Source organism: Leptonotus elevatus, chromosome 11 (genome assembly GCF_054856555.1).
Source record: "Leptonotus elevatus isolate MCC_2025b chromosome 11, RoL_Lele_1.0, whole genome shotgun sequence".
Classification (NCBI taxonomy): domain Eukaryota; kingdom Metazoa; phylum Chordata; class Actinopteri; order Syngnathiformes; family Syngnathidae; genus Leptonotus; species Leptonotus elevatus.
This window is the reverse complement of record NC_141249.1, coordinates 17,326,417-17,342,654: the sequence shown is the minus strand read 5'-3', so window position 1 is coordinate 17,342,654 and position 16,238 is coordinate 17,326,417. Positions and strand designations below refer to the sequence as shown.

The 16,238-nt window shown below is 41.0% G+C and overlaps 2 protein-coding genes across 4 annotated transcripts in view; both read left to right on the top strand.

Annotated features, from left to right (window-relative positions):
- Positions 1 to 68: 68 nt before the first annotated feature.
- vamp4 (vesicle-associated membrane protein 4) lies at positions 69 to 9,503 on the top strand. 3 transcript variants are annotated; one of them, XM_086089979.1, is made up of 9 exons: positions 69 to 237; positions 1,713 to 1,834; positions 2,199 to 2,306; positions 4,178 to 4,224; positions 5,230 to 5,280; positions 6,312 to 6,412; positions 6,871 to 6,950; positions 7,022 to 7,073; positions 8,193 to 9,503. In XM_086089979.1, exons 2-9 carry the CDS (start codon positions 1,832 to 1,834, stop codon positions 8,216 to 8,218), a joined length of 468 nt encoding a protein of 155 aa, XP_085946105.1. In that variant the 5' UTR covers positions 69 to 237; positions 1,713 to 1,831; the 3' UTR covers positions 8,219 to 9,503. The 3 variants fall into 3 exon arrangements, with proteins under 3 accessions (XP_085946105.1, XP_085946108.1, XP_085946106.1); XM_086089980.1 differs by lacking the exon at positions 69 to 237 and adding an exon at positions 315 to 503; XM_086089982.1 differs by lacking the exon at positions 1,713 to 1,834 and having other exon boundaries at positions 72 to 237.
- Positions 9,504 to 12,527: 3,024 nt separating this feature from the next.
- myoc (myocilin) overlaps positions 12,528 to 16,238 on the top strand; it is a 25,104-nt gene continuing 21,393 nt past the window's right edge. The window contains exon 1 of the mRNA XM_086088264.1: positions 12,528 to 13,125. Within this exon, the coding sequence (XP_085944390.1) occupies positions 12,669 to 13,125 (457 nt within the window). The 5' untranslated portion in view covers positions 12,528 to 12,668. The remainder of the gene's footprint in view (positions 13,126 to 16,238) is intronic.

Genomic DNA, 16,238 nt, shown 5'->3' with positions numbered 1-16,238 from the left:
TTCCATATCCTCTGTGAACTATATAACTGACCTGTATAATATATATTGTGTCGGGTGGGTGCGGCTTTCCTATTGACTTCCTGATCAGCTGATCCGTGTCACGCTATCACAAAGCAGCAGCGGCAGTAGCGACGGAAGCTCTGCTAACATCCACAATGGTCCCCTTCTTGGACATCATTTGATAAAACCTCCTACAGATCAGACACCTTTAAGCGTGAATCCTCTTGCCACGTCAAGGTTTGCTTCCTTTGTTGGCCGAGGCGGGTGGCGGTGGCGTTATCATCCGTAGCTTAGCATGGAGGCTACGACATAACATATAGCAGTGACACAGCTTCTTTAATATGCAAGATTTGCTTTCATACGGCACCGGGAAGCATTTTGCTTTGTTACAAAAGGGCGAGGAAAGTATTGGTCATGCAAATCGCAACAATTTGAGTATTTATTCTGACATTTCTTTTACAAAGGAGCTGTGTGTCATGTATGTTTGTCAGGGTGGGCCAAAAGTAGGTACAAAAAATCTTATCTACAAGTGTTTTCCTGGCATATTTCCCGTCAATTTGAGTTGCCTTTATTCATGCATTATTACGTCCTTCATTTGGTTAAACGACCTACCTTCCTTTTCTGACTAACTTCCCCCAGACCTGCATTTTCTTCTTGGCATATTTTCTTTCCCGAATTTATGACCCTCCTTCCTTCATTCTTTCCCACTGACACCTTTTAATTTTGCATCCTTGCATCCATCCTTCTTTTGCCTTCATCTGCATCTTTCGCATAAACGTATTTTTGTTCCTTTCTATCAATCATATCTGCTTGTTATTCATGTGCCCTTTACATAATTTCCTTTGATTTAATGTCATTTTCTTTTACTTTTTTTTGCTCATGCATCATATATACTTCCTTTCTGTATCTTAAACCTGCTTTTTTGCCCTTTTGATCTCCCACCTTTTTTCCACTCCTTCCTTTTTACTTTTCTTTCTTCACTCAGACCTGCCTTTTGTTCATGTTTCTTTCCTTTCTTTTATTCCATCAGTTCGATCTGATTTCCTACCTACCTGCCTTTACTTTTTTCCTACCTTCCAACCTTCTTTTCAACCTGCTGTCCTTCACCTCAGACCCACTTTTTTTTTTCTCCCCTGCCTTCCTTCGTTATCCTCTTCGTTCTGTCTCAGACCTTTTTCATCTTTCTTTTCTGGAAAGACAGGAGACTTCCTTTTTACCTTTCTTTCTTTTCTTTTCATTTCCTTTTTTTGTGAAAAAAAAATACTTATCTGCCTTCTATTTTAGTTTACAAACAGCGCACCAATGTTTGACCCACCCTGTATTTAAGAAGCCTGCATCTTTCGTTTTCTTATCTTTTAACTGTCGTATTTTAGTCATTACATCTTTCTTTTCACATTACTTGACTGTTGACAGTCCTTTCCCATTATGTTGCTTGATTCTACTTTGCATGTTAAAACCTAGATTAAGTGTTCCCCAAACTGAGGGTGCATGCCCAAAATGGCCCCTGGAGTCCCGGGTTATTTTATACCAAGTCACCTATTACTAATTTGGGTCTTCAGTTTAGCATTTGACTCGAAAATACTTGATATCATTTAGAGTTTTTATTTTTATTATTTTTATAAGCTCTCTTCTAACTAACCCTCTATTTTTCTTTTCTACGTTCCTAACATGCTCGATTTCTTTTCCCCCCTCTCTCTCTTTCCTCATCGTAGCTGCTTCTCGTGTGTGTTTACTGGAAACTTCCTCGCACTGAAAGGCCTGAAAGGTTTCCAGTCGCGGTGCCAGAATCGGACGCGGAGAGCGCAACCGTTTCAAAACTGAACTGGACTCAATGGTATAAGTTTTATGGTTGACCAGAGCGAACCAAAGTGTCATGTGACACTTTTAGAAGAAACATTTTGTGGATTTTTTTTCCCCGCTCACAATTCAAAACAGTTGTATCTATATCTTTGGTTAAAATACTTCGACAGATAAACTATCTACTATTTGTATACTAGTCATCAAAAAGGACATTTCCCATAACATGATTATGTTCCACGGCCAGCAGATTGTAGGCCCCTTAGCAGCTGTCGAGTGTTTTTGTGTAAAACAAGTGCACCATTTATTGGGATTACACGTTCATTAGATTATGCAGGTGCACCTAATGAAGTGTCTGTTTCTCCTAATGGCATCCCTCCTAACGTCTCTTTCCCTTGCAGAGGGAGCCCGATCGGGAGGAGCAGCAGCAGCTTGACGACAACATGCCCCCCAAGTTCAAGAGACATCTCAACGACGATGAGGTCACGGGATCCGTACGCAGCGAGAGGGTGAGGAAGAGAGGGGATCGATCAAGTCCCATCTTTCTGTTAGCGTGTGCGTCCGTCTGTGAGATTGCATTTGTGTGTGTTCACCAGGCTGACTAAAAGATCATGACATATATTTAGAAATAAGCCGTGGTGTTGTTGTCAAAATAGCACGGAAGGAAGTACGTGGCATTGGCTATCCCTTAGCAACCAGTTGTAGTTTTAGCGTCACTAGGAGTGTAAATATAAGAACAATTTGTTGTCATGATTCATTATTAACTCATTCACTGCCATTGACGGCTATAAACGTCAAAAATTCATTTGAACTATTTCTATTAGTTTAACATTTTCCTCCCACTTTTGTTAACTAGAGTATGAAAACCTAGATTTTTTAAAAATTGTGCATTTAGAACAGATATAAAATTTGTGATTAATCGTGAGTTAATTAGTGAAGTCATGCGATTAATTACAATTAAAAAATTGAGTCGCCTGACTAAATGATTGTTAAAAATGAGGGCCGTCGTGCAATGAACATTTTTAATCGTTATTAATCGCATGACTTCAATAGTTAACTCAACGATTAATCACAAATTTTATATCTGTTCTAAATGTACAATAAAAAAAATCTAGGTTTTCATACTCTTGTTAACAAAAGTAATAGAAATAGTTGAAATTATTTTTTGATGTTTATAACCGTCAATGGCAGTAAATAAGTTAAATTCAATGAAATTTGCATTACATTTATTGCACTCATTAATTATCATGTGGCCATAGTTTCCAATGGTAAAGGGGAAGTAAACAAAAACAAATCTTTACAATATGTTCTACATATTATTGTGTTTGTGGAATATCAATAAAGCAGCAAAATCCGCCCATTTTTCCCCCCCGGTCCCCCAAAAGTCATTTTGTCACTTGCTGTCAACTGAAAATGACATCACAGTTACTCAGGGCTCAGGTAACGAATAATCACGGCTCAGAATGTCACATGACCAAACTTAAAAAGAAAAAAAAAACAGGTGAGCCGTAATTGGCCGTGACAAAATTCACCCGTTTTTATCCATCTCGGGAGACGGCCATTTTGCCACTTTTTATTGCTCAGGCAACGACCAATCACGGCTCACCCTGAGCAACGGTGATGTCATTTTCAGTCGACAAAACTGGCAAAATGGCCGCCTCCTGAGATGTATAAAAACGTATGAATTTTGTTTCTTAATTCATATTCCACAAATGGTCTTTGCCAAGATTGTCCCTCACAACACCCACCACCCCATTTGAACTCCGTGTTGCTGTGTTTACGGATACTCCCATCAGATGATGGTCGCCATCCTTGAGTCTCTGATTCCACACCACCTGTAGGAAATGCACGTGGTCTAAACCCCGCATAATCTCACGGAACATCCTGTAATGCATGCACCGTATGAAGAGAGGCAGTTCTCCCGGGTCACTGCGACCTTCCGCCGTGTCACCGTCCAATCCCGACCCATTCTCCTCATGCGTGAGGAATTGAATGCGGCCGTCCACGCTGATTCTCCACGAATAGCATCGGGTGTTAGGTGTCGCCGCTTCTTTTAGACCCTAGTCTGCTCCTCTTGATCCACGCTCACACTTTGGATCCGGTCCTCTGTCGGCATGGACTCTGTGCTTTTGATGTTGGCTCAGGTGGAGACAGCGAGCAGACCTGTAGCCACTCGGCATCAACATAATAAATCTTCTTTTGAAACTCACCGACCACAACATTAGATGCACCTTTCCAATAAAAAAAAAACTAAAAAAAAAACATCTGCCTTTGCATATGTTTTTAATGCGCTTTCAAAGAGGTATTCATTCCACTTCATCACACTTGATATGAGCTAATTCCACGCTCAAGGAGATTTGTATCTGTTTTGTGTTCACAGAGGAATCTGCTGGAGGAGGACTCTGATGAGGAGGAAGACTTTTTTCTGTGAGTTTGTGTTTGTATTTTCAGGGTGGTCAAAAAGTAGGGGTATGCTTGTTAATGAGCTGTTTTTTAAGGGATGAAGGAAGGAAACTGGGATGGTATGAAAGGAAAGGGATAAAAGGGGTGGTGGAAAGCTAGAAGGAAGGGAGGAAACAAGGATGTATGAACAAAAAAGGAAGGAAGGAAAGCAAAAAAATAAATCTGAATGTTTTGACTGGATTGGCGAGAGGGAGACAGAATGACAGAAGGGAGGAAATAAGGGTTGACAGCAGGAAGTAGCGAGAGACCGATTATCGGCCAGGCCGATTATTGGTGCCGATATTCGACATTTAACAAATATCGGTATTGGCAATGTATGACTGTTTGCCTCAGGGAGTTATTTATTTAAAATTTCAGTTAACATTGTAAAGAGATGCTGACTCTAGGAACTCTGCACATTTTGTTTTTGCTAAATTAAAACAAAGACTTTTAATTAACATGAGTTATTTTGAAACTTTGGAATAAAATATTTACTGTAGAATAAACTATAGGGAGCCATGGTATGCTATTTACTTGTTAACATTTAACTTTTTAAGGCATATTGATGATCCTGGGAGCTCTCATAATTTCAAACTTTTTCTTTAAAATTAAAAGCAAGATTGTCTGTTGTCTAAGATTAAAAAAGAAGACATACAAAAAAAAAAGTTCACAGTTGGAATTAAAAAAAATGTGAAGCCAATATTTTTTCTCCCCCTTTTACTGAAAATGAATATCGGTTTCTTGACTACTAATAACCGGCATCGGGCCTGGGAACAAAAAAACAATTATGTTTATAAGGAAAGAAGGTTGTATGAAATGAAGGAAAAGGGAAACAAGTATGAAAGGAAGTGTGGAAAAAAGGATGGACAGAAGGAAGGAACACAAATGTATGAAATGAAGGAAGAAAATACAGAAATACCTACATTTACCTCACCCTGTATACAGTTACAGTACCACACTTTATTGACTTGATTTGTGCCCGTTCTCCAGGCGCGGCCCGACAGGACCCCGGTTGGCGGGCCAGAATGACAAACTCAAACAGTGAGTCCAAGCGCATTCCTTCCCACGATACAGAACACTCGCATCTGTGCCTGTGTGTGTGTGTGTGTGTGTTGCATAATAGGCTTGTTGTGTTTACAGGAGGCTTGCAGGTAGTTAACGCATTGTGCAACATGCACATTGTTGTGTAATCTTCCCGTCCCTCCTCCCATCCCACTGCTGTCTGCCCTAATATTGACCTTGCGCATATTCATGGTTCGCTATTCACAAATTCACCTTTGTATTATTACGGGGGGTGTCAAAATGAGTGTGTTAATTATGAGTTGATTTAAAGTTACTTTAATACCACTATTTTTTTAGTAATTAATTTAATTTTTCTTACTTGGGAAGTCTGTTCTTGGGGAATTCCAGTCGCAACGCAGCAGACATGTCCACGTCAAAATTTAGCAGTAAAAACAAATACAAATAATTATGCATATATTTGTAGAAACTGGGGTCAAGTTGTATTTTACAATTTTAAAAATGTGCACAATTTCACAAGTTACTTCCTGTTAAAGATTAGATAGCTCTTAATATGTTAAGAAAAATGCACTGAGCTGTCACTAATGTCTTACAAATGCAATTATGCCATCTAGTGGCAGAAAAATGACCAATACAAATCAATACCACACTTGTTTTTTACAGGGTATCTTGAATATGAATTATTCTGAAATTACTGTATCAATGACTAAAAGATGCAGCCATATTTTCTATTCGTTTAATATTTGTTCCACTTTTATGTTAACAAAAGTATGAAAACTTTATTGTACATTTTATTTGGAACAGATATAAAATTTGCCATTAATCGTGAGTTACTATGAATTTTAATTGCTTGACACCCCTAATTATTACCTTTTTTTTTTTGTGGCGCCTTTCCCTAGCTATTTGCATATTATGCGCTCCTTCGGAAAATGTCAACAAAAGTATCATTTATCGTTTATACAAACGATTACATGCTCAGACGGTAAATGAAGTGCACTTACATACAAAAATCATCCCCAACGTTGATGACTCTTTGTCTTGTTGGTCTTCAGTGTGCAGTCGCAGGTGGACGAGGTGATCGACGTGATGCAGGAGAACATCTCCAAGGTGATCGAGAGGGGCGAGCGTCTCGACGACCTGCAGGACAAATCGGGTGGGTCCGACTTAACGCGTAAATAACACCAGTGTCTCTCAATCTGGCGTGCGTGCTCAACAACACGCTGCCTACACAACAACAACACACATGGAACACATTTGCGCTCCGGTTGTGTGAGTAGCCCCCTCGGGCGTCCCGTCGCAGGTGCCGTCTTAGGAGTTGGACAGGGTTACATTCCTCCGGGCTAACAAGCGGCAGGGGAGGTCTGTCCTCGGACGAGGGGACGGGAGTGTTTACGCGCAACGCTATCCAGGCGACATGACACGGCGTTAAGTAGGAGGCGGCGAATGTGTTTTTGTTCCGTCGTGTATAAACTGGCAACTTTTCATGTGTTCTGGAAGCTTGCGTCGCAGCGGCGCAGTCTTAAGTCACCTTGGTCCAAGCAAACGCGATACACAGCTTCTCCTAAAATTTCTCCTCACGTGTCCCCGTGTGCCTTTTCCCAATTTTTCCAGAGAGCCTCTCGGACAACGCGTCGGCCTTCAGCAGTCGGGCCAAACAGCTGCACAGGAGGATGATGTGGCGGAACATGAAGGTGTGTTGTCGGACAACTTTTGATACACTGATAATTAGAGTCACCAAGCGTGTGTGCTTTGTCATCCTCAGATGAAGATGATTATCGCTCTGGTCGTGTTGGGTCTCCTGCTGATTATAATCGGTGGGTCCGCATAACCTCCCCCTGGTTTGAATCCCGATTCTCGTTTTTTCTCTCATTTAAGTTGCAACCCAAAGTAATCTATCACTCACAGAACTGAAGACATAAAACAATTAATATTTGTAGGCCGCAGAGGATTTGGATTATAGGTAGAGGTGTAAGAAAACGATTTGAATCGGAAAATTTGTTAGTTTATGTGAGCACTTCGAATCAAATCGTTCTACTTTACCAAATATCAAGATATTTATCACATTTTCTTTTTTAATGGAGAGAGATATCTTTGAAGGAAACGCCCCTGATTAAAAACTTCATATCATCATACCCTCTTGGACTGAGCTGTACCATATTTAATCGAATCAAATCAAATTGTTGCACTTTCAAATTAGACTGTCCTTGGATTATGTAGCACCCCATTTATCCAGATACGTATTAAATAGTCTTTTATTGGAGAGTAGAAATGTCAAAAGTACTGGTAATTGATAAATAATTGTAATAATCGAGTAATCGTTTCGAGTAGGGGTGTTAAACTCATTTTAATTCAGGGGCAACTTTCACCCAAATTTGTGTGGGCCGGACCAGTTAAATAATAATAAAATAAAAATTACACATATATTCCCATTATTTCATTTTATTGCAGAATAATCTGAAATGTAATTTTTATTAAATTTTAATATACAAGTGGTCGTCAGTACACCTTGCAGTGGACAAAATTAGCAACAACAGTTCATTTTAATGAAGAACTGCCATTTGTGTTTTGTCCTCACGGGCCAGTTTGGTCCCCCTGGTGGGCCAGTTCTGGCCCGCGAGCCGTATGTTTGACACCGCATGGTTCAACGCCTTTGGGAAACATAAAATTGCCCAAATGATCATTGTTCTCTGATTTCTGTCGTCCTTCATGAAGTCAGACCAATTATCTTTGTGTTTAATCAAAATAAGACATTCGTAAACATCTGCTTCGACTTTGGGAAACAGAATCCGGGAAGTAAATCAATTTGAAAAAGATTGAGTACACCAACATCCAGCATTCTCTTGTGATATTGCCTAATTGTTTTTAGAGATACACGCCCCGTAGTTATAGCATGTCCACGGTATCACAAACAACTCTCTTTTTGTGCCTCTCAGTTCCAGTGATTCTGCGGTATCGTTAGTATCCGATGAGGAGGATGGCGACGGGCCGCCCTCCATCCTCACCTCGTCACACGGCCCTCCCATCCGGTTTGGGGGACATGAGCGCCGGACGACGCCCCCCCCCCCATCCCTCTTCAGCGATCATCACCAAGGTTGGCCCGGCCGCCTTCATCCCTGCTTTGGACTTTTAGAAAGCGTAGACTCGGTTTTATCGGACTACGCCAAGTAGTACAGTTCCATGCGTGACATTATCGTGTAACCTGCCAATCTGTTTTAGACAAGGAAGGCCATACAGGGAAACAACATGGAGGACTTTTGGTCTTCTTCATGCTCTTTATTACTTCCTTTATGGAAGTGAACATTCTCTGTCCGCTAGTATGACTGGACTGCAAGTGTGTAGTGATTCAAACGGAAAAGTACGTATGGAACTGAATCAATCAGTAATGCTACGTTCAGACCGAGCCGAAAATATCGCGAAGCTACGCTAGTCTCGCGCGTGTTTGTTCGCGGGGTTCTCAAATGGGATTTGTTTCGCTCCGCGCCGCAACAGAGGAAGAGGAGGGATTTCCGCTTCGCTAGGGGGTGCTAACGTTATTGTAGCATTGCTAACGTTATTGTAGCATTGCTAGCTTGCTTCACACTTCGACAATTAAACAAACAAACTCGCCAGGTAAGCCAACGTCCACGCTTCTTCCTCCAAGCAATCACCTTTTTGGCCTGGTCGCGGTACACGTCGCTCGCCATGTTGTACAACTCCGGGTGTCTGCAAACCGCGACGGTCAAGCTATCCTCTATTGCTATGCTACACGTTTTGCAACCGCTTCCTGTGTTTTGTCTGTGACGTGCACTATCTCGACACCGATTGGCTGTCGCTGACGCGATGGCGTATAAAGTTTATTTCAACCAACGCCGGCGAAATGTAGTGAAATGATCGCCGGAAACGGCCCAATCCCGCCGCCGGAAACGCCTCCCCGAGTGTTGGTCTGAACGTAGCATTGGAGGGTCCAAACCAAAACATCCAGTTTATGAATGTCTCTGGGCCGATGTGGTTCTGTAGAGCTTTTGTTTAATTTTTGTATTTTTATTGTCATACTGAATTTCCCGCTTGTGTTGTATGAAGGTGAGGGGGCATTTTTAATACTGTGAAACGGTCTGGATATAAAGACCCATAGTTGTTTTATTGTTTTGTTTTAATTTATTCCAAGCTGTACATATTAATTCTGTAATGCCACAATTTGCCGTAAGCATTCCAATCCTTATTCCCTTCCCTCCTCTCAGTCTGAAATAAAAGTGCTTTTAAAGGTCCCTTCTCCGGTTTGAGCCAGTGATCTGGAGGACACCCGAATGATGGAGAGACAAGTTGGAGGAACATGTGAGAGAGTCGCTGGAAAAATACATGAGAGATAAAGAGGAGGAAATACTTCATTTCTTTATTTTTTCCAAACAAAAACAATTCCAACCTCGGACTGCCCTGTTTTCTGTCTTTGGTCACACGATGATGACAATGCGAGCGTCGACAATTTCAGTTCAAAATGGCGGCTCCCTGAGATGGATGAAAAACAAATTAATCTGCCTCATTCTTACTCCACAATCACAATATGAATCAATACAGTTTTTAAGACTCGTGGAAAGAAGCAGAGAGGAAAAATTGTCCTCAGCTGCCTTCTCAATGCTGTCATTGGCATTTTATTGGACTGGCATCAGCTAATGAATATCTCAGACCTTATTATTGTTCTAACAAGGTATTTTCTTTCACGCAGGCCCCCACCGTCGCACGTCCACCCGCGGACGATGGTTTTATTTGACATTTTAAAAAGACACGCGTCTGGGACTGTTAAAAACATCCACTCAATCACACGCCTGTTAAAAAAAAATAAAAATCAGTTGGTTAAAAAGTCTGATTGATGAAGCACACAAAATGTCATCATGCTATAACTGTGTGAGCAGGGGCCTTTTTTATATATATATATATATATATATATATATAAAAATCTTCCTACATTGGCAGCAAAGCATGTTTTGGTCCTGCGTTTGGGATGACTTCAGATTCCGGGCATAGCGGCGGTTACGTGAGTCACATGAAAGGAAATCAAACACATGAGAAGACAGTGCCAAGCACTATGAGTCACACGCTCACACACACACACACACACGGAGTCCTGAGTGAAGTTATTTGGAATGGTATGCGCGTCTCGGTAGCTGCAAGTAAGGACAACAAATCTCCCAACGAAAGACTCTTTAAGCCGTTCGGACAAGATTTGTCAAAACAAGCGTGGTTAAACAATAATCCAACTACTCATTCTCTTTTTATTGCCTGCTACTTCATTAAGTCATCAATCACAAGGGGGACTATAAAAAGGGAGCCAGTAGAGAACAAACAGTGTGCACCAGGGGCGTGCAGAGGGCAGGGCGGGAGGCACCCGGGCATCCACGTGCTCCCCAATTGACAATTTTTTTTTAAGGGGTATGATTGTCAGCGATTGTGTATTATGGAGCTTCTGGTTAGGATTTTTTTTTTAAAAAAAATTTAATGGGAGGCGTCAAAATCTGTTCATTCTGAACATCCACTATCAACCACTGTCGATGTTGCTATGTTTGTACTTAAATACTGAATTGGTTTAACAGTAAAAAAAAAAGATCACTCGTGTCTGGTCCTGGAGGAAAAATCAGTCCCAAATGCTCAAATTTGGCCTGATGGTCCATATGCGTGTACCCTGCTTTCATAACCCAAACAAGTGCAGGATGTGACGTTAAAAGATGAGGAGGCCCGTCTGCATTTTTTTTTAAGGCTGGCTAGTGCGTCTCGGCAGCAAATCTTTCATCGAGCTGCTCATCTGAAAATAAACGGGATCACGGTGGCTATCGAATGACGCTAAAAGTGAGCTAGCGATTTAGCTCGCGAAGAGATGAAGAGCGAGCGGCGGTGGCAAAAGTGATCTGTCGGCCAACAGGATTGTGTGTGCGTGTGTGTGTGTGTGTGCGCACGTCATAAGCCACCGGAAAATTCTAAACACAACACCCAATAATTTCAACATGAACAATGCTTTTGGGAAATATTTGCATGTTTATTCAAAGTCAAATGATTTACAAAGCACGTCCCAATACTTTAGTCCATATAGCACAGGTCAGGCTTTTGTGATCAAGTGCCACATTTGAGTTTTGTGCTTGTAAAAAAAAAAAAAAAATAGAAAAACAGAAATTTCATTTTGTTATTTATATATTTATGAATGTTAAGTTTAAATGTTAATGTAAAGTTGTTGTTTTTTTCTAATTTGTAATATATAATAGCTAGTTATTTGAAAATTATTAATGTAAATGCTTACAAAAATATTTTACTTTCTTAATATATGAATCATCTAAAAATTTAATAAAATGGTAAATGCTTGTAAAATTGTTGTTTTTTCTAATATTTTCAATTATTTAACAAGAATTAAATGTATTGATCAAATAGTCTATTGTACTTTAAAAGTATATTTACAATGAATTCAAATCAAAAATTATTCTTAAAAATCTTTTTCATCATTCACAATAAATCAAGTTATTTTGTTGTTTGTTATTGTTGAATGTATATATGAAATTATTTCTTTGAAATATATTTCCAATAAATCAACCAGTTGTTTTCATTATTTTATCATTTACAATATATTGATGAACCATTTTTAAGTCAACTTATTTTACTCATTTTATTTGGAATAACTTATCCATTTTTTGTTTAATGTGTATGTTAAATTATTTTAAATATATTATTTATAAATTATTTAATAAATCAAACAGTTCTTACATTTTTTATCATTTACAATATATTGAACCATTTTTTCCCCCTTAAGTTAACTTATATGTGTTTTTATTTAACCAGTCATTTGAAATACATTTAAAAATGGTTAATGCATACCTTTATTGTTTATTTTACAAATCGATTTTTTTTTTCTTTTGTTACAATTAATTAACCAAAATATTTTATCCACTCTTGTTTCCTGCATATGGCAAAGACCACCCAAGGAACGCTATTTTGCGCTGTTACCACCTTAGGACCCCCCCGCCTTGACACCACCCCCAACCTAGAAAGGCGACACTGCAGTAACCGTATCCAATGAGGCCCCGACTTTCTTGGAATGCGCGGGCCATATCCTGGCAATTACACCCAGGTTATTAAATAAAACACGCAGTGCCCATTACAAATAAAGTTGAGGTTTGTTGTTGTTTGGAGTCGGCGAAGGGTTAAAATAAAGCCGCGCTGAAAGAGAGAGAACACACAAGCCTCCACCTCCTCCCGTAAATCCATCGTTCTTTTCCCCCCTCCCTCACTTCACTCGCTCCCTCCTTTTCACCTCTTCCGCTCACCGTATAAATATCTGCGAGCGGCGCAGGGGCAGATCAGTCTCAACAACCTGCTCGTAAGGGAAGCAACAGCAACAAACCAAGAAAGTCATCCCTGAAAAGTCCATTTTGGGGTTCACTCTTCACTCCGTCATGTTCCTCCTGCTCGCCATGTGCCTCCTGGGGTTCCTGGCCCCTCGGGGCGCCGCCCAAGACCGAGCCGCCCTCTGGAGGGGCAACGACCGGAGCGGGCGATGCCAGTACACCTTCACCGTGGCCAGCCCCGCCGAGGCCAGTTGCCCCCGGGCCGGCGGCCCCGAGGTGGAGGCCGTCAAGACCAGACTCTCTGTTCTGGAGGCGCTGGTGTCCAGGTTGACCGGAGGGGACGCGGGAGCCTCCGCGCCGGACCCCCGGCTCCAGGAGGCGCTGACCCGCGCGGTGGGTGAGAGGAACCTCCTGCAGGGGGAGAAGGAGAGACTGGAGAGGGAGCTGGGGTCGCTTCAGAGACGCTTGGAGGAGATGCTGAGGGAGACGGAGAGGCTGAGGAGCAGACCGTGCCCCCCGCAGACCCCCGCCCTGCCGGACAGTGGTCTGATGAGACCTGCTGGAGGTATGGAGCACAATAGGGCATGCGCCGTCAAGGTGTCTCCCACTCCTTGCAGTTTGTCAGTCTACATGTCAATCGTTAGTAACAGCACACAAATTGATTAGAATGTCGCCTGTTCTTTGCTGTCATTGGTCATTCTAAATGTCAGTTGTTGCATACAGCACAGTGATTCGTCAGAATTAGGGGTGTGCATCTATCCAATAAAAGGCGGTTCGATACGATTTGAAAGTGGATTTGGTTTGATTCAATGGTCTTACATATTTTACATGAAAACCGTTTTTCCGATTCAAACCGTTTTTTATGTCCCTATTCAGGATGTTTCTAGCACATCGCGTAGTCATCGTTCAGTCTACATCATTACGTTTGGCACAGTGTTTCATCAGAAGTGGCCTCCCACTTCATGCAGCCATTGGTCAATCTACATGCACAGCACTTTGATTGGTGGGAATGTCTTTTACGCACCATGCAGTCATTGGTCAGTCTATGTCAATCATACACAATATAAGAGTTAGGTGGGATGCAGCCATTTGTCAGTCATTACAGCACAGTAATTGGTGAGAATTTCCTCCACTTCAGTCATTGGTCAGTCTACACGTCAGTCATCACACGCAGGAAAATAGTTTGGCGTGATGACTCACCAATTCCATGCAGTTATTGGCCAGTCTACAGGTCAGTCGATACAGACAGCGATTGGTGGAAACATCTCCCACTTTGTTCAGTCATAGGTCAGTCTACATGTCAATCATAACACAGGAAAAGGGTTGGACATGGTGACTCACCCATTCCATGCAGTTATTGGCCGGTCGACACGCCAGTCGTTGCGCACTGTGATTGTTGGCAATGTCTATCTCATCAGTCATTGGTCAGTTAACTTGTCAGTCATTCCAGCAATGTGATTGGTTGGAATGGACTTCATGCAGTCTTTGGTCAGTCTACATGCCAATTACTAACCGTGGAGATGCCTCCCATTACAATCTAAAAAGAGAATTGTTGAACCAATTTAAGATTACAAATTAAATTGTTGACAAAAAAAAATAAATACTTCAATTGGTAACACAGGATTGAATTAAGTTATCCAAAGTGAATTATCACCTGAATGAAGTTCATCCAAAATGGCTCCAATCCAAAGTATTATGTTCCCTGAACTCATAATTAGTTAAACTTAATATATTCATTAATTCAATCCTGTGTTACCAATTGAAGTGTTTTTTTTTTGGTTTTTTTAAGTTGTCAACAATTCATAATTCGTCATCTTAAATTGGTTCAACAATTCTCTTTTTTAGACTTACTGAGGTCACTGGTCAGTCTACTTGTCAATCATCAGACATTGATTGATCACAATGTCGCGCTCACATTCCAAGCATCCATTGGTCAATCTGCACACAGCACAATGATTGATCAAAATCCCACTACGCGCAATCATTGATCAGTCTACATGTCAATCTAGCTCTAAATCCCATATCGCCCAAAGTTTTAGCACATATGCAATGACACTCATTCATGAAAAAAAAAAGTTCCATCTTGCTTTTTTTTTTATTTTTATTCCCCCCTCCTTGTCATTGTGATTCCTTCTATTCCACAGGGGAGCGACTGATATTTTAAAGTGCATGTTTGTGCGTAAACAGACAACAGCTCATCTTACTCCCAGTGGGTCAGCTCACTATTAATGAGCCTTTATGAGGGGCGTTTCCCTCCGCATGACTAGCAGGGTGTGAAGTCCTCTGACGGGGGGTGAAATGCGATGCACAGCCTGGAAGCAGAGGTTACGCACTCCAGGCTTATAATGACGCCAGTGGGGTGGGGGGGGGCGGGGGGCGGGGGGGGGGGGCGGGGAGTTGGGGTCGCCGGCTCCATAGAAGGAGCGAAGCAGGTTAAGGTCTGGTCTTGCGTTTGCAGGGGTCAAACATCTGTTTAACTCATTCACTGCCATTGACGGCTATAGACGTCAAAAATTCAATTGAGCTATTTCTATTAGTTTCACATTTTTTCCCCACTTTTGTTAACAAGAGTACGAAAACATCGATTTTTTTGATTGTACATTTAGAACAGATATAAAATGTGTGATTAATCTTAACTATTGAAGTCATGCGATTAATTACAAATAAAAACTGTCATCATCTGACACCCCTAATTTTTTTATAATCTTTTTTTTTTCATTAGGGGCATCAGGCCATTAATTTTTTTTTTAGTTGTTATTAATCACATGACTTCAATAGTTAACTCACCATTAATCACAAATTTTAAATGTACAATAAACATTTTTTTTCTAGGTTTTCATACTCTTGTTAACAAAAGTGAAAAAAAATTGAAACTATTAGAAATAATTCGAATGAATTTTTGCCGTCAATGGCAGTGAATGAGTTAATTATCCCCTCATGCTAGTCTGTTGATCCCCCCAAAGACCCTGACTCACTGTGAGACTCGATAGTATTGTACAAAAAAAAAAGTAAAATCGTGATAAACAAAGATGGAGGCACATCTGGACCACGCGCACACACTGGGGATTAGAATGTTTACCTGCAGTGCTGATGAATGACTTTGTCCATTAACCTCCGATTTTTTTTTCTCCTGTTCTGTTTTTCAAACCTTATTTTCTTTTGTCCCATTTGACTTTTCCCATGTCGCTGGCATTTCCCAGCGGCCTCCTCATGAAAGCCATTAAAAAAGGATTTCCGCCTCATTAAAACCTCGCTTGTGTGCCACTGCACGTAACATGCAACGTGCGTGGGACTTTCAACTTGTAAGGAAAACAATATGTGGTTTCATTCGAGCTGGGCGATTTATTGATTTTATAGATTAATTCTACGTTATTTTTCAGGGATTTTCTGTGACATCGTCTAAATTTGACTTCAATTTGAACTTGTGGCAGGTATAATGACAACAGGGTGCTCTAAAGATGGCAAATCCAGGTCCAGAAAGTTAAAAACCCTGCCACAGTTTAGCTTTAGCCCCAGGTGCTAGCTAGCTAGCTCCTTAGCAGGTAAACAAGCACCCGGGGAGCTAGCTAGGGAGCTAAATAGCTAGGTTTTTACTTTCTGGACTTAGATTTGCCATTTCTGCTAAAGATACCACTTAAGCCAAAATCCCATATCCTCTTGCCTGCTCTATTGTCCTCC

Bases quoted from the DNA above. Each gene is read 5' to 3' on its own strand.
- vamp4 (XM_086089979.1), top strand. The intron at 4,225-5,229 runs GTGAGTTTGTGT...CCCGTTCTCCAG, and splicing joins GAGGAGGAAGACTTTTTTCT to GCGCGGCCCGACAGGACCCC. The intron at 6,951-7,021 runs GTGTGTTGTCGG...TGTCATCCTCAG, and splicing joins TGATGTGGCGGAACATGAAG to ATGAAGATGATTATCGCTCT.